Genomic DNA, 23102 nt, shown 5'->3' on the forward strand with positions numbered 1-23102 from the left:
GTTGATTTGTTTAATAATATTGAACATACACAACAAGTTGAATCATTGCTAGCTGGGAGAAATGGCCAATTTTGTTACCAAAGCAACGGCATTCCTCAAAGCACATCAGACTATTTAAAGTTTGTATTCTGTAGGGAGAAGTAAACTTGGGTTCTGTAGGGTTATTTTAACAGTGGAAGTATCAATTCATTTAAGGACCATAAAAGTTGCCCTGATCTGTGCCTTCTTCTCATTAAATTGCAGTTAACACCATTAAAGTGAAACATAGATGTTTATGGTTTCAGTACTGCCATCCTGGCTTTAATGAGTTCCCAAAAATCAGAGGAAATGCACACCTTTATTACACGTAGGTATTAAAAGCAGGAAAGTCTGACATAAATACAAATTCATCATCTTTTATCTAGATGTGCAGAAAATGTGATGCTTGTCAAGAATACATACCAGATCTACAATCAATATCTTGCCTATGTTTAGCTTGTCTCTCAAGTATTTGGCAGTAATTGCAATCGAATTAAAAAAGCAGAACCCCCTGTGGAATAGAGAAGAACAGAAATAAGAAAGCAAATCAGTCAGGAAAACCGCTATAAATAATGTTCAGAGCATTTTTAAAAAATGCTATATGATCTCTGAGGCCATAAATCTGCTTCTGGGAGTACCTAGAAAGCCTTTTCAGTCATCTGCTAACAATTACAGATCTACAGAGACATGCACAACACAGGTGATTGCCAGTAACCTTAGTGCTCCAAGATGGGCAATATTCCCTGGTACTTACATGGCTGTTGATTCTTCAGCATGATGGCCTGGGGGCCTTACAACAGCAAAACCATTCTGTAAGAACAAGATAGGTTTTCAATTATCAGCTTAAAAAAATGTTTGACTCAGTGCAAAACAGGGCATTCGACAGACTGGACTGAAATCTATTAGAGGCTCTTGAGCACTTTTCTATTCAATAATACTTTCACAGTAGTGCCAGAAATAATATGTTTGAGAATAGTGGTATATAAACTTATATATACACACAAGCATATACATACGCACACAAACAACATGACCTAGAGAGTAGGAAAAGGCAGGATCAGAAAGCTGTTGTTATCAAAGCTGCTGACTAGAATTCAGATTTAAAAGGAAGCAGAGATAAACGATCTATTCTTGATATAAATTTGTATAATCTTACATTGCTCTACATCGAGACTCTTCAAACTGAAAGTAGGTAGAAGTATGTATTTTAAAAGATTATTCATTGTTGACCCTACATTCCATATGGACAAAATGATACATTCAGACTCACACACATGCAATTCCTATCAGTAGAAAAAGAACGGCAATGAACATCCCATATTTCTGCATTCTATAAATTAAACTTGAGAACCTGCCAGGCTAACAAATTTAACACTTAAAGTCAATTTCTAACACACAGTCTGAAATTGCATAAAAACTTTCACAGATGGTAACATTAGGAACAGTGATGAAGGAATTTTTTGCCACTGTAGCCACGTTAGGTTAAAGGGAGATTTATCTCGTCAAATTTCTCTTACAACAGATTCAAGAGTAACACCTTCAACAAATTAACTCTTTATTTCAACTACCTCAAATAGCTGGTCTCTTCTATTCAGCTATATATTTGAGATCAAAATAGTGACAATTAACACACACACCAAAATAAAAAGCTAAAGTCTGCATGTGATTTTGTCAGCCAAACTTGTATTTTCAAATAGTTTCATGCAAATGCTATGTGTGTGCAGAAGACTACAAGTCTGAACGCTACATTTTCAGGTAGGAAGGAATGGAAAGGATGGAATATTTCTATATTCTAATCATCAGTATTGCAACAGGACAGTTAGATATACTTAAGCTAGTTAAGTGTCAATGTTTCAGTCTGTACTCATACAAAATGAATATAATTTCTGAACTTTCACTCACATAAGAGTATGTGTGAGTCTCTGCACAATTATCTACCTATATGGTTTCACTGGCATTGCTTTATAAAAAGTTACTAACAGACTATCTTATATCATTGCATTAATCTAAGCAGACAGTTGCAAAGTTTTGCACAGCCCTGGCCAAATTTTTATCAGACTACAGCAGACTTAAACTACAGAGCAAATAGAGTACATATGTAAAGAGTCGTCACCACTGAAAGAATCTGCAGGATTTTATATCATGCCTCATTTTGAATTAGATGCCCTTACTTCAAGAAGAAAAAGGCAAACTAAAGACAGAATAAATATATGCTCATATTTAGGCAAGCATTCCTGGAGGATAAATTGTCTACAGATCAAACACAGCATCAATAAAAAAGGCATCATGGATTGCATTAGTCTTCAGAATCAAACCAGCTTTATGCACTTGGATAAAGCACTGATGCCTCAATTGCTTTTCTGAATTTCCTTTTCACACAAAATATGACTTAGAAGAAATTTATAGAATTGTTCCCTAGGTTTATGGAGAGAAAGTACATTTATGCAAGGAATGTACAGATGAATATGGGAAAGAATACTCAGAAAAGAGGGCATTTCTGGGAAGAAAGCTTCATGCTACCTGTATTTTGTTTTCTCAGTACTTGAGAGTTTGAAACAAAATCCACACAAGGATTAAAGCTGCCCACAGCTCATTATTTGTAAGCTTATCAGCACTCCCAAGAGATCAATATAACTAAGATGATTATCTCTAGCAGGATTTCTTGGGGGAACATACAGAAAGAAAAAAAATGACCCTTCTCCTTTTAACATGACAGTTACACTAAGGGCTTCTCATTACTGTTTCCTTATTTTGACAAGATTGTTTGGAAATACTGTTTTGTTGTAGATAGCTAATTTTCTGCAATCAGATCTCAATTTAATTAGCTATTCCAGTTCTCCATGAGCACCCAGGACATTTCCATTACTGTTGTGACCATTTATATGGTGTTTTCTTGTTGCTTTTGTTGTTATTTGTATAACATTACAATAAGTTCAGTATTCACATGAGAACAATATCTTATGGATATAGCACATAACATAATTCTAACAAACACTGAGATCTAGTCAACACACAGTATTAACAGAATCTTTCAAGTAATTGATCAAACACTTTGTTCCTTCTTTTTTCAAGCTATTCATGAGCTCTCATGTATTAGCACAGCAGAACATTAATTCATTTAGTTGGGCAATATTTAAATACCAGACAGTGAGATCAGGCCAGTAGATGGAAAGACAAAAGTTTGCTTTAAAGATAGAAAGACGAAGACAGGACTATGATGAAAATGAAGCCAATACACATGAATTCAAAGTGTTTTTGTAGAACGCCTTATTTATAAAAGAATACAGACACCTTCATATGTAGACAGAACATTAAACTGAGTGACAGACATGAACATTAGAAACAGAATTCATGTCTATGTCATTATATACTTACCTTTAGTAAACTCTGAGGATAAAAAGTAAAGCCTAAACAGACACATACCAAAATCTGTACATATTTGAACAAGGAACAAAAGGAATCCTGTTGAAATTCAGTTTACATAGAAGATCTATTGCAGATAGACCAACTTAGATGAATCTTAAAAAAAAAAAAAAATCCTGAGAAAAAGTACTGCTCTTTTTCCACTATCTTTTGTGACCCCAGAGAGGTAGTTGGATGCTCATTTTCCAATGAATAGAAGCGTACATCCCCATACTGTAGCCTTATTTCCTTTAGTGGCAGAGTTGTTTTTTTCCTGGATGGTGCTGCGTTAGAACTTTGCACTACATCATGCTTGGGTATCTACTACATCACTGCCTGAACATTTCCAACATTAGTATTCAAAACATCACCATAACACAGTAGGTTACTTCAGAATTTGAGACTTACCATCTACAGCAGAGTTCTTTTGGTATTTCTATGACAAAAGGAGATAAAAGTAAAGCTAGGGATCTTTTTCCATGGGGCAACACATAGTGACTGTAGCAAGGTGTGGGCACTCTTCCCCTGTCTGGAAAGGAAGATCCTGGTCTGCCCAAATTCCAAGTGCACCAAAAGCCACCAACCAAGCTGGTAGTCTCCAGGCACTGCTGAGAAGCAGTGCATACCAGCTTGCCTTATACTACTTTGGTCAGATGACCTCCAGAGGCATTTCCAGTCTCAGCCATTGTGTAATTATCCTTAGCGTTTCCCAGCCATGTACCTCTGCAAAGAAGCTGTCAGGAAATTAGGCAAGTGTAATTCCTAGTGATGAGCAATTTCTTAGCAGAACTCTGTTCCATACACTAGTTGACTGCAGTTATATATGTTAAGGACAGCTTTCTCAGGAACCTCTGTTTATTTCATACAGAGATCAGATAGCTAACTCAGAACAACACTAAAAGCTCTACATTCAAAATCAGATGTTAGAACCTCTTATTTTTACATGTCTCAGACCCTTAAAATATCTAGCCCTTAGGTCTTAAAATTAACAGCACTCAAAAATGGCTTTCTTAGACATACACTTGTTTTTAATAGAAAATTTTTATTTTTGCTATGCTCTGTACATGCGGATTCTGTATTAACTAGGAAGTGATTTGAAATTTATCAGATGCAGATAAGCATTTGAGAAACAGAGAAGGAGTTTTCATTAGCTGCTGATATATATTTCCATGCAGAAGAATTTTTTTCCTTGTAATCATCAAATCATACCTTCTGCAGCAGGATTAACTGATGCCTTTAGTGATAATGTAAGATTATATTTTCCTGTTCTCTTCACAATTCAAAGATCTTAAATACAGAGAACCAACCTTCTTGAAAGATCACTATGAAATTCCACTCTCCTCACATAAAGAGCCAGAGTGGAGCAAAGCTATTTGCCTTAAACATATTCTCAGGGCAGCTCATCAAGAGAAAAAAGCAGCAGCAGATGAACCCTTCAAATCGCATCTCCGCTGAGGGCCTGTCAATTGCCATACATCCTGATCCAATGTCAGTGCTCAAGAGATTTACAGATGCTCCTGGCCTTCTCACTAAAAGATGACTCCACCCAAATGCTGAGCAGCACTGCCCTTCAAGGCCATCTGATCTGCATTGGTAATGGGAATTGGCAAGCAGGGGGAAACTATTCTGCATTACACAAGCTCTGTGCTTTGCAGCTTCCTCCTGCAAAGGGTTCATAGCTTTAAGTGTGGCTGTCCCTGAGTCTACAGGAGGCTGATGGGCAGTATTGCTGCTTTTATATCTGTACAACTTCAGAATTCATAGAAATTCCGTAAATGGAATCTGAGGAAAAGCTTTCCTGGGTAGAAAATACACAGATGCTGTAGAACAAAATAAAAGCTGAATGCATTTTGATGTTTACTGCTTGCATACTACCCAACGTCCACAGCATTTTTCAGGCATGCACAAAGACAGGATGTGGTGCTCAGGGACATGATTTAGTAGTGGGTTGTAAGGGTTAGGGTAGTATGGTTAGATTGAGGTTGGACTCGATGATCTTGAAGGTCTTTTCCAACCTAAGCAATTCTGTGATTCTGTACAGGTTAGGTTTTAGAATCAGGAGCAGATGACAAACTAACAGTTCATTTCTTAATAGAAACTGATTTAGTTACTATACATAAATGAATCCACTTCTCCTGTCAGAAGGAATATGCCTTATATATATGTAAATTGTTATTTAAATTTAAACAATCTTCTATCTTTATAAAGGTGTTCCATGGAGTATACTTTATGAAGTGCAAACCCTGAAGTGGCCTTAGTGGCATCTTTAACCTTGTTTCTGCTTCTGACTCAATTAACTCCTACAACAACAAATATTAGGCCTGCTTTCAGTCACAGCTGCCAACAAAGAACCTCTTTAAGTGGTACCCTGAAAATGGTAAGCATATTCTTACCAGGTCACTTCTGCTGTAACATGACCCCAAGCTACACCATCCAGCAGGGAGAGTAAGAATAAGGGTGGTGAAAGAGTGAGGCAATCCTCAGGTACCTCTTTAGGACAATTTTACAAGCTATTCATACTGCCAGAGCAGGAGCCAGTATCTGGCCCTGGGGGTCTACGAATGCAGTGAACAAGAACCCGTGATTTAGCAGAGCAGCGTTAGCAGTATGTGTATTTGCCAAGAAAACAATAATGGACATAAGGGAATACCATTTTGTCTTGCAGAGGAAGCTAGTAGAAATCATGAATGCAAAAATGAACATTAAACAGTTAGCTGTGTGATGGAAACAAAGAGTTCCCTGTCCACATTTTTGAAGGTCCAAGAAAACTGTACTGGAGAACAGTACATGAAAAGCTAGTGCTCGCAGACTAACATGTATGCAACTTTGACAGCCTCTTAAGCCAAAGCTAATGCTAACCACGCTGGGAAAGGCAGACAAACATTTTTAAAAACAGAGTGGTCATGGAGATAGGCTGCACACCACATATAACTAAAGTTGTACTGCTATATGAAATAATAATAGTCATTCAGATATAAATATAACCATAATTGCTGGGAGATGGCTCCATATAAAGTTTTGTAATTCTGTAACTTGCAAAATCTAACGAAATAAAGTTCTATCTAAAAGACTTTATTGGTAATTTTGACATCTTTTATCAATCATCTCTCTAACACTAGCAAAATAAAACATTTACTATTTATTACACATCAGATATTGTTAATAATATTGAGCATAGGCAAAAAAAAAAGCTTTCCTTTTGCGGCTGCTACACATTACTCAGAAAGTCAGAGGGAGACTGTTATAGGGCAGAGGGTGTGACAAGGAGGTAGAAGCGAGGATAGGGCTGAGCCTGTATAAGGAGAGTTATCCTTGGGCTGCCTGAGCTCTAGGCATTTCCCAGGAAAGAAGATTTCCTTAGGTAACTGGGAGAGTTATGTGGCATTTGTTGTTGTTCCAAGAGGCAGGGAAAATTTGCTGGCCTGAAATATTACTGGAGGAAGCACACTGTAGGACCAGGAAGACATTTGTTTTCTGCCCATTTTGCTTATGTCTTTAGAATTTTTGTTCTAGTAAGTGCTGCACAGTTCCAAAAAAAGGAATAATTGTTTTTTATATAAATACTTTCAAGAGTAGAAAATTAAGAGTTGGAGGCAGCTGTATTAATTTAAGTTATCTTGCTTATTCACTAGATTAGCACAATTTTAGAATTATTTATCCAAAGCCTTATGGGACAAAGACCTTGAAAAGAGTGCATTTAGAATGAGAATTTCAGGTTTAATTTAGTTATCCGGGAGTGACACAGCAGATGACAGAAGAATCTCAGTAGCCAAACATGTGAGATTTATTTTGGTATCGATTCAACCTGATGTATCAGAACAAACCATCCCAGGAATATATCATACCCTGGTTTGGAAGAAACTCATTTCAACTGCTTTCATTCTGTTAAATGATCCCTGACTTCCAACAGGGCAACTCTACATATGGCACGTGCTTGCACCTGTATGCACACATATACGATAAGGAGGAGAAAGGGCTTGCGCTTCTCTTAATTCAGCTGAAATGAATGCAAACTCTTTCAACTTCCATTTTTATTTATTTATGTAGTTATTCTAAAATTGCTTCTTAATTCATTCAAAGTTTCTTAAAACTATACATCTACCAGGTCTTGATATTTATCATGGAGGTCTTTTCTTTTTCAAATTTGTCATATTAAAAACTTACAGCGCTTAAGTGCTTCTATCACAGAAAAGGGTGTTGCCATACTTGAAGGATATACAAAGTAAACTACAGAATAATCCTTATTATGGGTACTATGCTTAATTAATTCCAGCTTATAGTAGTACTGAATAAGGATATCTGAGACTACAGAAAATCATTTCAGAAATGAGTTCCCCATTCTAATGGAAATTCATTTCCAATTGTGTAGAGTGGGTTTTATTATATACCCTTTGACAAAGTTTGAAAAAAGTCAATCTTGATGCAGTCTTTAAGCTCATATCATCATATAGCAATACTGCCAATACAAACATACTCATGAAAAATGAGCTTATTCTCTTAAACATTATTTTAGAGTTGTATTCAGTTGACCTTAATAAGCATTCATTATAATATTGAATAAACTTCCTAAACGCTTATTTTCTTTGATTTTGGGCAGTTTTATCAACCTGATGTAAATAAATAAAAACAATCCAGAATTAAGACTCCCCAGAGAAGGGACGAGCCATCTTCATTTAAAAACCCTATTGTTTTATGTCCTTAGAACTGTCATTGATATTTTTCCCATTAGTCAGGGAGATTAATGGAAGCTGATGTCTTTCAAGGGGTTCGAAAACAGTGAAAATAACTCCAACTCTGTTTAGGTAAGTTGTTGAACGCTCTCCAAGTTAGATGAACAAAATGTTGTAGTTCCAGGAAGAGAAAATGGGGCTGGTACTCTCAGAAAATTCAGAATATTTACCTTGAGTATGAGTTTGACTCATATCTGAATGTACAGTGAATCCCTCAACTGTTCTGTATACTTACATAATTGATTTTGTGGTCTGAACACTCAACAAATACACAAATAACAGAGTGGCATGGACTGATATTTTACAGGTTCTATAACTAAAAAAATTACTGTGGTGAAAAGAGACGATCAAAAATAAATTAAATACTCACTTGTGTCCTAGGCACACAGAAAAAAACCCAAAGGGAGTGATCTCCAGAAAGAGATCCTTTCCCTATGGCAGTCAGCTCTTAAATGGGGTCTAAGACAGGTGCAACCGGGCTCCACCCCTTTCAGTCACACAGCTGAATTGCCTTCACCTGTGCTCCCATGGCTGACTCAGTCCTTGCCTCTGGTGATCAATCAGCGGTTCAGGCTGTGATTCAACAGTTCCCATACTGTAGTCTCACTATTTTTCTTAGTTACATATCAGCAGAAACTGTGGAGTCAGCATGGAAAAGTTCTTTCTTTCCTGAAGTGGACTTTATGTTCGTTACTTTCTATAATCTTGGTTGAGAGGATGTTTCACTCCAATATTGTAAGCCCTTTTTGTTTATTTAAATTTGACTGCGTATATATCTACAAAATAAAATACTATTTCATTTTTGAATTTTCTCTGTGCCTGGAAAGATCATGGAACAGATCATCCTGGATGACATGCTTGATCACATGAGGAAAGGGCGTGTGATCCGTGACAGCCAGCACGGCTTCACCAGAGGAAGGTCATGCTTGACCAATCTGGTGGCCTTTTATGATGGAGTGACGGCATCGGTGGACAAGGGAAAGGCGACCGATGTCATTTACCTGGACTTGAGCAAGGCCTTTGACATGGTCCCCCACTACATCCTTATCTCCAAACTGGAGGGATGTGGATTTGATGGGTGGACCACTCAATGGATAAGAAACTGGTTGAAAGGCTGCAGACAGAGGGTGGTTGAAAGGCTGCAGACAGAGGGTGGTCATCAATGGCTCTATGTCCAGGTGGAGGCCGGTAACAAGTGGCATCCCCCATGGGTCTGTCTTGGGACCGGTCCTCTTTAACATCTTTATCAATGACATCGATGACGGAATTGAGTGCACCCTCAGCAAGTTTGCTGACGACACCAAGCTGAGTGGTGTGGTTGACACAGTTGAAGGAAGGGATGCCATTCAGAGGGACCTCAAGAGGCTAGAAAGGTGGGCCCGAGTGAACCTGATGAGGTTCAACATGGCAAAGTGCAGAGTTTTGCACTTGGGCCGGAGGAATCCCAGGGATCCCTACAGACTGGAAGGAGAGGTCCTTGAGAGCAGCCCTATGGAGAAGGACCTGGGGGTCTTGATAGATGAAAAACTTAATATGAGCCAGCAGTGTGCCCTTGCGGCTCGGAAGTCAAATGGTATCCTGGGCTCCATCAAAAGAGGGGTGGCCAGCAGGGACAGGGAGGTGATTGTTCCCCTCTACTCTGCTCTTGTGAGGCCCCATCTGGAATACTGCGTCCAAGTGTGGAGCCCCCAGTACAAGAAAGACAGGGAACTGTTGGAGAGGGTCCAGAGGAGGGCCATGAAGATGATCAGGGGACTGGAGCAACTCCCCTATGAGGACAGGCTCAGGGAGCTGGGCTTGTTCAGCCTGGAGAAAAGAAGGCTGCGGGGTGACCTCATTGCAGCATTTCAGTACCTAAAGGGAGCCTACAAACAGGAGGGGAATCAACTCTTTGAAAGGGCTGATAACTGCAGGATGAGGGGAAATGGTTTTAAGTTGAGGGAGGGGAGATTTAGGACGTCAGGGGGAAATTCTTTACAGAGAGAGTGGTGAGATACTGGAACAGGCTGCCCAGAGAGGTTGTGAATGCCCCATCCCTAGAGGTGTTTAAGGCCAGATTAGATGGGGCCCTGGGCAGCCTGGTCAAGCATTAGGTGGGAAGGTTGGTGGCCCTGCATGTGGCAGGGGGGTTGGAGATTCATGAGCCTTGAGGTCCCTTCCAACCCTGGCAATTCTGTGATTCTGTGATTTTTATTTTAGGAAATTCTTATTAGTCTTCTAAAATATAGATAGATAGATAGATAGATAGATAGATAGATAGATAGATAGATAGATAGATGCATCTAGCTGTAACAAACATTTGAGCAGCATATACACAAATACACTGACAAATTTGAAAGTTCCTACATCAAAACATCAGTTTTTAAATGAACTAATCAGTTTCTCATTCCTGAGGCTTCTTCTCAGACTCTGTCTATGCTAGAAAGTTTCACTCTAAGGTTACTCAATTTTGCCATGGCTGTTTCAGAGGAAGGCATTCATGTTGGATCTCATTCTACAGTGCAGTGAGCAGAGAGATAATCCACTGCCTTCTCTGCTGCTGTTTGAAGCGTTGCCCTGTGGTAAGTTCCTGCTGTGCATTTTAAGTCTGATGTTGTGAACTACAGGACATGGAACACTTCTTAGGGAACTCTGGGATTTCAGAACAAGTCTGTGTGTCCTGTCTCATAATTTACTTTTCTTCTTAAGATGACAAAAAACTGACAGCACACCATCTGATAACAATCCATGGCAATAAACTTCAGGGAAAAACTAACAGCATGTTTCTCTGCTGCTGTCATCTTGCTGTTTACATGCTGCAGAGCTGTTACAGTTTACACACAATACTGGAAGGCATTTTTTGTCATCCAAAGATTCTGAAGATGTGGCAGATCTTTGCAGATTCCCATCGCAGTTTAATCCTCCCACTCAGTGCTCCAGAAGGTTGCCTCACATGCATATTTGCTGAATGAATGTGCATGGAAGCAGTCTTCAATTACTTCCCGTCAGATCTTCGCAAGTATACTAAAGAATTGGCATTTTCTGTGTACTAGAAATAGATGATCTGTGTAATATATGTATTTCTAGACAAAAAATAGCAGCAAGATGGAAAAGTAACATTTAAAGTTATCCTAAAAATAGATTAGAACATCTGCGAAGCTAAAATTTCACAGCTAACTAAAATTTCAACCTGGACACCAGGTACAAAGTTCCAGAATACACTGAAAATAATCCTTATGATGTTGCAGAGGTCATCTTGTCTGAGCAAAACTCAGGTTTGTATGCAGTGACAAAGCAAACAGGACTCTGTCAAAATAACTCATGTCTGTATCAGTGTGTCAGTCGATTAGTCCTTAATAACTTTTCCATGGGTTTCTTTCACTGTAAATTATAAATAACACATATGGATTATTAGTTCAGAGAGTCACCTAAATCATTGAGTTTCATGCTGGAAGTATAGAAGCAGGATAGATAAATACCGATTAGGAATGGTATGAGTATGCCCAGAAAGCATGAGTATGCCCAACTCACTTGCACAGCAGACCTTTTCTATTCCTTTTTTCCTGACGATTTGAGGTAAAGCAACTACTTGGCACATCTTTTCACTTTCTCAACTGGAAGATGCATAAGACTATTCCAGTTCTCACCACTGCAGACAAAGATTCTATACATGACCAACAATATTTTTGCAGTAAACAACAAATTAGTATTAAATTTAGAGTATTTATTTAGAAATTGTTGCAACTCCAGTAGCAACCAAGATCTCACAGTGGGTGATGTTTCATTTGTTTCAGCTGTCCCTCACACAGATAAACAATCAAGAGCATTCATATTGTGGAAAGACACCACAAAGGCATAGAGATAAGCAGTAAAGATTCTGTACCAGTCCTGCTCTTGCCAACTACATCTCGGGCATATCTCTTAATTTTAATCAAAACTTGCTCTATATTATCTTAAAGATTGTCATATGCCCTACAGTCACAACTGTAAAAATTGGCTAAAAATTTTCATTAGTGCATTGAGGGGGAATAATTTGCTATGAGCTGTGTTTTGAATCCAAGTGAGTTAAGAAAGTTTTATGGGGATGAAATCCCTATAATCAAAGAAGGTACATAACAGGATCCCAGACTGATATATCCTTTCCTGTGGGGATCTGAGATTTCAAAATTTATACAGGTTTGGTGCAGCACCTGCCTCATGATTTTAGTATCTGAACAGAAAAGTTTAGTAATCATGTTTGATTGGATCTGGGATATATCACTGTGTTTCAACTGAATGCTCTTTTACATACATATATATTCTATTTATAAATACACATAAACATATGTAACCCTCATCTGATATGTAGCTAATATATTTTGACTGAAATGAGACGTGTAGAGGAAGCAAATTCCCAAGTTTCATTACATATTGGGATTTTAAAAAATCATTGTATAAATGCTATTTCTAAAATATTTATTTGTATCTTGACTTGGGAAACAGGACTGAATCCATTAGTGTTTTGACTGGAAAAGAGTACAATCAGTTTCATTAAGGAGACATGTTAGCTCCAACGATGTTTATTGGGGCAAGACTGTATTCGGGCTGCATATGGTGTACCTTTAAATGTGGCTGTTAAAATACCAAATAAAATGTCAAAGTCCGTCAGGTCTGGAACTTTTATAAATTGTTTAGACTGGGGTTAATTTGGATTTTGTACATCATTCTTTGCAGATCGTTCAGAAAGGAGATAGGGACAAGGAGGCAGCCTGAAAGAACAACGAGGGGCAGTCAGCGTGGAGCTGCCACACGGAAGGTGTATTCTGGATCATTACTCTCCTGGTCAACAGCATCCCTTTTCCCCCACAACCTGCTCACCCACTGATTGCCTCCCCCCACTCTGGGTGGTATCCTGATGTCATGCATGTGACTAAGTCATATTTAAAACAAATCACTTCAAAAGGCAGATCCACAGCAAATTGTCAGCTACATGCACACAAAGAGTAACTTCACCTCGGGCTGTAGAACCCTGCATTCTGAAGAGAACAACATTATTTCAGAGCATCAGGGGCAAAACAGATCCTGATGAGTCCCATCAGCAGCTTCAAGTAGCCACTAGGGCTGCCACACCTTGGTGGCTATCCTTTCAGTTCTCCTCCTGTGGCCCAGCAGAGCAGAGCAGGCAAACAAGGTCTGCCTTCAGCCCCCTGCCCTCCCTGCCTCCCACCCACCGCGTGGCCCGGACCTCACCTTCAGCTCCCTGGAGGCCACGCGGGCCGCCAGCTCGATGACACAGCCCACTGCCATGCGTGCCGCCCCGGCCGAGTGCAGCTCGTTCCAAACGGTGTCACTGTCCACCTGAGCAAACAGCCAGCCCCGAGAGGAGGGCAGAGGAGAGAGGGAGAGGGAGAAGGAGAAGGAGAGCATGAGAGAAAACAAACCCATGAGGGAGGGCTGGCAGCGTGACAGCCCATGTACAATAACATCAGTCTTCCATCCGGGCCAGCTGAAAGGCCTTCTGGACATGGCTTTGCTTATGCTTTTTCTCTGCACGGGCTTCTCCAATGGAAACACATTCCTGTCATGCCTCGCTGCCATTCCCTGTTTAGATTTCTTATTACAAACAGTGCTACATTGGCCGGGGCTGGTCCTGCTCACCAGCCAGCAGACACCTGAGTCCTCCTCACCCTGTGCTGGAGGGGACAGGGCTGCTGGTAAGGGACATGGCATCCCACTGCAATGGGCACCACCATCCCAAAAAAGTGTGCCACCAGAAACTGGCTGGTGGCCTGGATCATTATGTGGTTTTAAAAGAAGCAGTAAGATCTCTCATCTTTCTGACCCGGGCAGGCATCATTTTTAAATGATTGAAATCACTGCTTATTAATTTCGCTAGTTAATCTTCCCATGGACAAAAAAATAAAATGGAATTCAAATGATATATTTCAAGTTTTGATGGTTGAGTTTTGACTGAAAGGTCACAGATCTCATTTAAGAAGATAAGTGTTGTTGGTTAAAGCAGAAAAAATTCTCACTCGTGCATGCATGCTAAACAAGAAAGTGTCTCTGTAAAACTTTACATGAATATTATATAAAGATAAAACACTATAAAAATATTTCAAATAGAAAATATAAAGAAATTATTGTATATACAGCTAAGCAGCTCTGTTCTACAGCTTTAATGAGAGTCCCAACATTTTACTTATTATATCTATTTTTAGTAACTATTGATTTGCTGAAACAAGCACCAAAGTATAGATGAAATGTTGCATATCCTTTCTATGATATCATGCCAAGCTGACGTGATGGTGTGAAACAGTCTGAAAAAATTATCTAAAGAGGCAGCCAGACTTCCTTGATGCTCCATGAGAAGTGCATTTGGTTGTATCATACTGCACAAATTTATCATGAAAAGAAAAATGTTTAGGGATAGACAAAATACTGTGGCAGATGCTATTTGGACAACTTCCAATTACACTGAGACATGTTTTCAGTTTGAACCATCAGCTTCTGTTCCTAATTTCCTTAAAAAGAAATATAGGGGAAAAAAAAAAAAAAAAAGAAATAAAAGAAGAAATTCGGAGCTTGAAAATGGATGCAACTACTCCTCAATTGTGGAGGTTCTGAGAAATTCTCTGATTAGTCATTTGAAACAGAAAGTAGTTTGATCTTCTCTACACTTGCCAAATGTTTTCACCATTACTGTTACAACAATATTATATTTCAAGGGACTAAAACAGTCTTATTTTTCAGTTTACTGGACCCGAGTTTTCTGTAATTTTGATCAATTTTGTGTGGATGTAACAGAACTAATGAAAATAGTTCCTGTTCACAGTAGGTCTGAATAAAAAGCATGGGCTTCATGGATTGCAGAGCTCAGAATAACAATAATAACAGCACATTATGTTCTCAACTGAGAATCTTAAAATATTGCACAATTAAGCATCGTTAGCTTGATATGTGTTGATTTATTACGTTTGTTGTTATTAGAGTAAGACAGGAATCAGTAGGTAACTCAGGAAAGTACAGCAAGAAATAAAGAAATCAAATAGTAAAAAAAAAATCATGACATTTAAAATTAGGTAGAACTCCAGGTTTTCTCTCTGCTACTTTAAAGCAATTGTGAAATCAATTTTTATTTTTAAAACAAATAAGTAAATAAATAAGTAGAGGTCATTGGTTAAATCAATTTAATCAAGCCATAATAAAGTTTTAAAAATACAGTACAGTACTTTAAAATAAAGAAATATCAACAAGAGGTCTGGGAAGGAGTATTGTCTTGCCATTTTTATGGCTAACAAATTAAGGATAACATGAAGGAGTGGCTGTTGAAAATGATTCAGTGGCAGTTGCTAGGTAAACCAGGGCACGAGCAAGAGCCTGCATCCTCAAAGGGACTATGATTCATTTCCAGGAAGGTCGATTAAGTTAAAAATGTAACCACAGCTTGAGAATACCCACCCTTCAAGACAGTTGTCTGCTCTGACACATGAGACGGCAATTTCTCCAACCTCTGAACACAGAGCATTGGCTGAGATATGGCATTTATCATGTTCTGCTTTCAGCTGAGTGTGAGGAGACAGGACAGTAAGGCACAATTCTACTCAGACTATTGGAACCACTGCTAATTGTACCTGGACTGGATGGGCAACCAAAAATACAAAAAACAGAATTTCCTGAGGAATTTTCAAAAATGACCACTTGAATGTGCACAGGAAATTTAGGATACTTTAGCTGATCTCTTGGGTGTGATGCATATAACAAAATGTAAACTTTCAAAGCCAAAGGTAGCCAACTGAAGCTGCATATCTAAGTACAGTTATAATATTATAAGTTAAGTAACATACAGACATGAATATAACTACCCTGAAAATGTACATTATTATAAGCTTGGATGTCATACTGTTTCATGTTCATGCAAAATTCAGATTGAATTTCTGAGGAACATCCTGTAGAGAACAGCTTATTAAAAAGTTCAGAAAAGCTTTCATCCTACAGCCAACACTTCAGCTATCATGACTGGAAAATACAATCCCACTCCATTTTATATCTCCATTAGTGCTATGTACTGCCTCAGATATTTCAGGAGCTTAAATAGAGATTTCCTTTTAACACCATTCAGTGTTTACTTTGTAACTTGCTGTTGAAATACAATGATATATGTGGCCAATCCATTAAAATTACAGCTACTATCTAGCCTAATTGTCAAGCTGTATATGAAATATAGCTATGCAAAATCCGTCTAGACATGCCTTTCTTTATTCATGTTAGTTGAAATCATTGCATCTCATATGAGGAAAGGATATCAGATTAGTGATTTCTGGTTCCCCTTCTTGTATAGACCAGCTTTATCTAAAAGTCTATCTTGCTGCAAAATATGCATGACAAATGTGATTTTTCTAAATCACAATCTATTAAAAAATCAGATGAAATTCAATAGACACTTATTTTTGTTTTCTAAGTACTTTGGTGTAGCCTAAGAATTTAGTAAGATATCTATCTCACTTTTGATTCTGCTTTAGATATTAAAAAAAAAAAAAGCAGAAAACTCAGCATTCGTGGCTTAATTCTAACAGAGAAAATAAACATTTTCTTTCTGCTTAATTACATGGATTATTTTACTTTAAGAATTCTTTTAAAAATTAACAGGACAGGAAAATACTCTTAACATCTAACCAAAATGAAAAAGAATGTTTTTTCAAAGCATCACATTGCCAGAAGAAAAGAATGAACAGGCCATACATTCTGTTATCAAAAATCCCATCACTACTGCAGCTCGTCAAATATGTATTGGGCACGATATCAGCAAGAGCCAGAAAACACAAGCCCTACCTGAACACTGAACTTTTAAACACACATATGGGTTTACTTCACTCTGAGTTTCCTGAATGAGCAGTGCAGGGTGTAGGCTTTTTCAAGCACATCTAGTATAGCTCAATCATTGGCATGTGTAGCAAAGTTAATACTCTGTAAAGCTACAGATGATAGAAATTAAGCTACCTGTCCCTGAAGTGGATATGGAGGCATTAAAGAGGAAGTGAATGACTTATGTGAAAAGAAATGTAGGTAACCTTTCCTGACTGAATGCAACTTGTGTTTCAAGAACAGTGTGCAGAAATTCCCTGCTCTCCAAAAACAAAAAAAACCAAAAACAAACAAACAAACAAACAAAAAAAAAAACCAACCAAAAAAACCCAAACAAACAACAACAAAAAAAACCCTCCTAAAAGCGAAAAACAGCTAATTATGAATGTTTGAATGTTTCCTGCAAGTATCAGTATGATAAGTTGAAAACTGAAGACAATCTAAGAAACACCCAAGATGCTGAAGCAGGTAGAAAGCTTTCTCTGTACCACTTCAGGACTGGAATGTTTCATATTAAAACAGACTGGCTATAAAGTTTGGAAGTTACAACTCTTTACACATTGTTCACATTGTGTGAAGATGAAGGACATCAAAATACTTCTGAGGGAGTACACACATAAGAAATCCCAATAGTGGCTAAAATTGGAAATGTTACACATCTTGCTATTTTTTTTATCTGGAACTTTAAAGAGGCAAAAAAAAAAAAAAAAAAAAAAAGGCATTAACAATTATACATCATTCTTATAAATGTCTTTTGTTTTACCTGTCCTTTCCCCTGCCAGATAAACTGCATTCCTCATTCTCTGTTTTAGTTGTTCTTCCTCCAGAAATCTCTCAGGATCAGTTTAATGGTTACTGCATCACAGTTCTGCTGACCAGGTTTGCTGATGACAGTCTGACAAACCCTGCAATTTTTCATGCCAAATGTCTTATTTGTCTGTGAGAGTTATTTTTCTTCTTTAAATAACTAACAGTAAACTCTGAAAGCTATCTTAAATACATCTTCACTGATAACCAAGTGGCAATAGAAGAGATCCAAAGCTATAACTCTGAGATAGATTCTGACACAGAATCCTAGAGTTTAATTTCTCTATCACACACAATTTGTGATTTAACACAAATACAGCTTCCACAACGAAATTCTGATTTCATACCTAAAAGGAATTTAAAAACACATCTCTCATTGTGTCCTCTATTCTCTGCATAGCTGTTGCTATCATAGAAATGAAAACAAGTCCTCCAAGAGTTACCACATGCCCTTGCCAGAGATATACTCCTTATTCTCTAAGAATTGTTCAAAAATGCAATCTGTCATCTACCTGCTTACTAAAACTGTGACCAGTGAGAGCGGTGACTTTGTGCTACATGTACAATGTCCTGCACAAAATAGGTAAAAAACAGCACTTCTTCACAGTAGTTAAAAATTATTGCTTCCCTTTTCTTTAAAGAGCAGAGGTTGGGCTCAACTATTCTTAGATGGAATTTAATTCAATATGCATTTATGTTGAAATATTTCAAGAGGAATATGGAAAAACTACTACTTAAAAAATGCTGTTCTTTGATATAAATGGTTATAAAATAAGGAAATAGATAAAATCTATGCAGATAACAACATTGTAGCTATTTAAATGAACTGGTTATACCCTCTGAGAGGATAATATGGGAGACCCAGACCTCTTCAATGATACCAAAATTGAATAAAACCTGTGTATTGCAGAGCAAATTCGTTTGTTTTCATTTTAAAAGAATTCATTCTCACAATGTTTCATTCACGCCAGAGCAAACATGTTTCCATCTCTGATTTTTTAAATTTCTCTGGCATGAAAATAGAAATGAAATATTTTCCTAAAGTGTTGCAACCTCTCAAGTTTGTGTGTGGCATTCTACTCTTACTGCCAGCAGAGTCTGATGTTCTTGGAAAGATCTGGTGCCACTGAATGCCAGCACATAAGTTTGGAACAGTTTGCTTGTGACCATGAGCAGTGCAGCTTCCCACGTGCCACACTCATAGCTCTCACTTCCCACTCCTATGGATGTAGTAGTGCTCATTCATCACCTCCATGATTTCCACTAAGAAGCAAAAGGTCCTCAGCGTGCTTTTCAGCTGCTGTTTCATCTCACCATGACTAAAGAAGCGAAGGTGCGCACATCATCTCCAAGGAACGATCTCTAATGAATGGCCTGTCAGCCACATCTCTCAGTAAGGAACAAAGAAGAATAAATTTGTATGGCTGATGTCTCTTCCATAAATCCCACTTACAGGAACAATGGGCTACTTTAGGAAAAATATGTACTGAGAGCTTCCTTTATTTTTACTGTTACTTTAAAGCTGTGTCATAGACTTGTTCTGTCAAAGGCTTTTCTAACTGCTTTAATCTAAACTGCATGTCATAGAAAGTACTCGGGATATCAATTTTTCTCACTTTCTTGTTTTCCAATGTGATTTACAAACAAATTGTGGAGGGGATGCAATCTTTAGACCCTGCTGGGCTGAATAGTTCACAGGATCTTCACAAACCATTGCTTGGAAAAAAAAGGTGGAATTCATTTAGTTTGCATTGACCTTTCTGCTATGTTTGAATAATTCAGTAGAAGAATTTATCAGCAATAATATTCATGGAAAGCAACTTTTAAAAAGAATTTTAGAGGCTATTAAATCTGACCTCAAACCCTCTTTCAGTACAAGAAAAAGAAATGCTGAGTGTACCTGTACCTACTGTATGTTGGATATATAGCATTTTCAAGTTTTACACGCTATAGTAACAGTGATCTAATAGTGATCTAATTTATAATGGTAACTGTGAACTTATATATATAACCATGTAAACTTATAAATCAAAAGCAAATCTCTGTAAATACTAGCAAAACTTTTTTAAGCAGAAATTAAAAATTGAATACCTTGGTTATTGGCATGGTTACTGATGGTGGTGCTTAGCCACAGTTAAAATAAATGCACCACTCCTATTTCCATACAACAATTCATCAGAATGTTTGCAAAAAGTCAAGTAAATGTATGATATTTGTATTAAAAATGTAATCCTTTGTATAAAATGAGAATAATAATGGAGATAAGCCAAACTAAAACTAGAATACAATGATCTCTTCTGACAAAATAGTCTGATTCAGTCAGCCTCCTAAACCTCTGAAGCATTCAGAATCTCTGGTTCACACAGCACACATTAAAAACCCACAAGGATTTAAAAATCTTAGTGAAATGGTGATGTGTGGATCATTGCTAGGGGGAATGGAGGGAGGATAGCATGGATTAGATGTGGATTAGAACTTGTTTTTAGAAAAAACTCATAAATAAAACACTTAGGTCCAGATTCAAGTCTCAGATACATGGCATATATCACCAGATGCTTGTAAAAATGTTACTGCACTTACAGACCTAGCCCTGAGTACTCAATTAATTTAACTTGACATTTGTTTTAGTTTTTAATGGATTAGTGTGCGAAAACGCTTGTGCAATTGCCGTCGAATGTTTGATCTTGCAGTTTCCAGGGGGTTCATGGGCAAACAGATAAAACAATGTATGACCATTTGTAATCAAATGTATACAATTATAGAAATAATAAGACTTATGTAACAAATTCAAGCTTTATTTTTATTCAAAAAAACAAAAAAACAAAAAAACTGGCCTGAGCAAATTTAAGCAGTATATGATATTTCAGCTTTCTTCTTGGACATAGATTATCTTTCAGTCAAAGGACACCATGGAGCTCTGTTAGAACCTGGTGATTATTCAGACAAGTGGCACATGAGCATTTCTTCTACAGAGAGCTCTTCTGTCTGTCTTAAGAGCTAAATCCTATCAATAAACACATGGTGCACTTTTTAAAGGTGAATGTGAATGCTGTTTTATTTACCAAATTTCCAGCAAATCTATGTATACATGATTAAGTCTGGAGACATTGAATTTGTATGTAACACTATTGCATATAATGCTATTCCACTGTGTACACTTAACATACATGTATAGATATGTACATACAAATAAGCCTAGCAAATAAGAGGGTTTTTTTGTTTGTTTGTTTGTTTGTTGCATAATGTTGGCTTTGGCAACAGTAATTTTTAGGAAATGAATAAAAGGAGATAAGATCTTTGAAGAATTGACCTGATGATAGTTCATTAGCTTCACAATGTTTTTCTTTGCTCTGTGTTGTGTATTTTTGTTTAAATTGAATTTGATCTACTATCAAGGAATAGCGATCTGTTAAAAAAAAATAGTAACCACTAAGGATCCAAATCTTGTGCTTGACAAGATCAGCTTTGGTGCCAGAGCTGGCAGATTATCACCTCTGAGCTTCCACCCTTCCCTGCTGAAAGTTAAAGCAGATTGGAACATTTCTAAAATAGACCTGCCTGCAGCAATGTCAGAGAACTATGTCTCTGTTGAACAGTTCTACCTCTCACTAATATAAGCATCAAGTTCTGTGGCACAGGGCCATCTCTGTGCCACGAAAGGACAAAAATAGGACAAAGTCTCATTAAATTGTTTCCTTCAGTGATGGGCACCATATTGATATGCTAAATTCTGCCTATCCTCTCTGACAGAGATACTGCTGCATATTCTAGATGAGCAGATTAAGTCTCTGAACCTCACTAACAAAAGAATATCTAATTATTTCCTCTTCTGATCAGTTCAGATCATGTTTATCCTTTTTCCTCTAAAAGTAATGTATCTAAAATTAATATCTTCGTTGCTTAACATCCCTGTTAATTGAAAGAATTGAGTTCCTCCAGCTAGTTCTTCATTTCTTAGGTAAACTGAGTTCTGCTCTAGTGTCATTCATGGTTTTCTAGTGGGTATGTATGTAAACAAGGATGGACAGGCTGTCATTTTGAGGGCTTCAGTAATTTGTCTGAAATTATGCACATGTAGCCAAACTAGTTAGTCTTCACAATCACACCTTAATATTCTCAACTGAAGTAGGTAAATGTTTGTTATGAATTGTCAGAATTGACAGTGGGTGTGCCACCTTAAAAAAAATGCCAGCAGAGTAGCTGGGAGTACATTACACACTATTGCCCTGTCCTGTGGCCAGCCTAAATTCATTTGTCTCGAACGGCACTGGGTAACTCAGTACTCTGAATGCTCTGAGATGACAAATGCCCAGCCCTCATTGCATTTCCATACCCACCTGCACTGCACTTTGAACCTTGGGGTGGCATCAGGATTAGGCCTTTGTCACTACACATTTTGATGTCTTCTGCAGAAAACATCACACAATCAGAACTGTGTAACTTTGAGTCCAAGAAAACAGACTTATTTTTGGTTGATATCACGACAGGACTATGCCTATTTTGGTACAATCTGGGATACGGGGGAAGGGCACACATTAATTGTAACACGTATGTGGAGGTGATATTTGAATGCACAAACCATAGCGAGTCTGAGTTTATTAAAGCCAGATTGGGGTATGGATCTGAGGAGAGAACCTCAAATCATTCTGAAGCCTAAAATATACAAAAAAAGAGACAATACTACCACAAATACTTTCTTAATTTTTGCGCCGTGGTACCATGGTAACAGCACTAGGTTGATATAATTAATACCTATAAGACAGATGAAAAGTTATAATATTTAAAGGCTGAGAAATCTTCCTGCATACAGATTGGGGAGATGGAAGGAAGAATGAGAAGAAGAAGAAAACAATTTGTGCCCTGGTTGACTTATTAAAGTTGTGCTCTATTGAGATCTTGCCTTCCTTCTTTCATCTCTTCCTGTGTGGTCAGGACAAAAAGCAGTACTCTGCAACTACTGTAGCAAGGGATACATTATCCTAGCATTAAAGGAGGAGGTTGATTGCCCTGCATGTGGCAAGGGGGTTGGAGATTCATGATTCTTGAGGTCCCTTCCAACACTGGCCATTCTGTGATTCTGTGATTTTCTCCCTGGTATCCAACCTAAATCTTCCCTCCTTCAACTTAAAACCATTTTCCCTTGTCCTCCTGTTATCTACCCTTTCAGAGTTGATTCCCCTCCTGTTTGTAGGCTCCCTTTAGGTAGTGAAAGGCTGCAATTAGGTCACCCCATAGCCGCCTTTTCTCCAGGCTGAACAACCTCAGCTCCCTCAGCCTGTCTTCGCAGGGGAGGTGCTCCAGCTCCCTTTGTGGCTCTCCTCT

At 37.9% G+C, this 23102-nt stretch overlaps 1 protein-coding gene across 18 annotated transcripts in view; it reads right to left on the reverse strand.

Moving 5' to 3' along the window:
- Window positions 1–23102, reverse strand: part of HDAC9 (histone deacetylase 9) — a 442393-nt gene that overhangs the window by 95635 nt on the left and 323656 nt on the right. For 17 of the 18 annotated variants that reach the window (XM_090142709.1, XM_090142714.1, XM_031590074.2 and 14 more), the window contains 3 exons: window positions 13359–13466; window positions 773–828; window positions 442–529 (listed from right to left, as the gene is read on the reverse strand). In XM_090142709.1, the coding sequence (XP_089998835.1) occupies window positions 442–529; window positions 773–828; window positions 13359–13466 (252 nt within the window). The remainder of the gene's footprint in view (window positions 1–441; window positions 530–772; window positions 829–13358; window positions 13467–23102) is intronic. The other variant, XM_090142701.1, reaches the window with a different exon arrangement.

This window comes from Phasianus colchicus, chromosome 6, assembly GCF_987193195.1.
Source record: "Phasianus colchicus chromosome 6, bPhaCol1.hap1.1, whole genome shotgun sequence".
NCBI lineage: Eukaryota > Metazoa > Chordata > Aves > Galliformes > Phasianidae > Phasianus > Phasianus colchicus.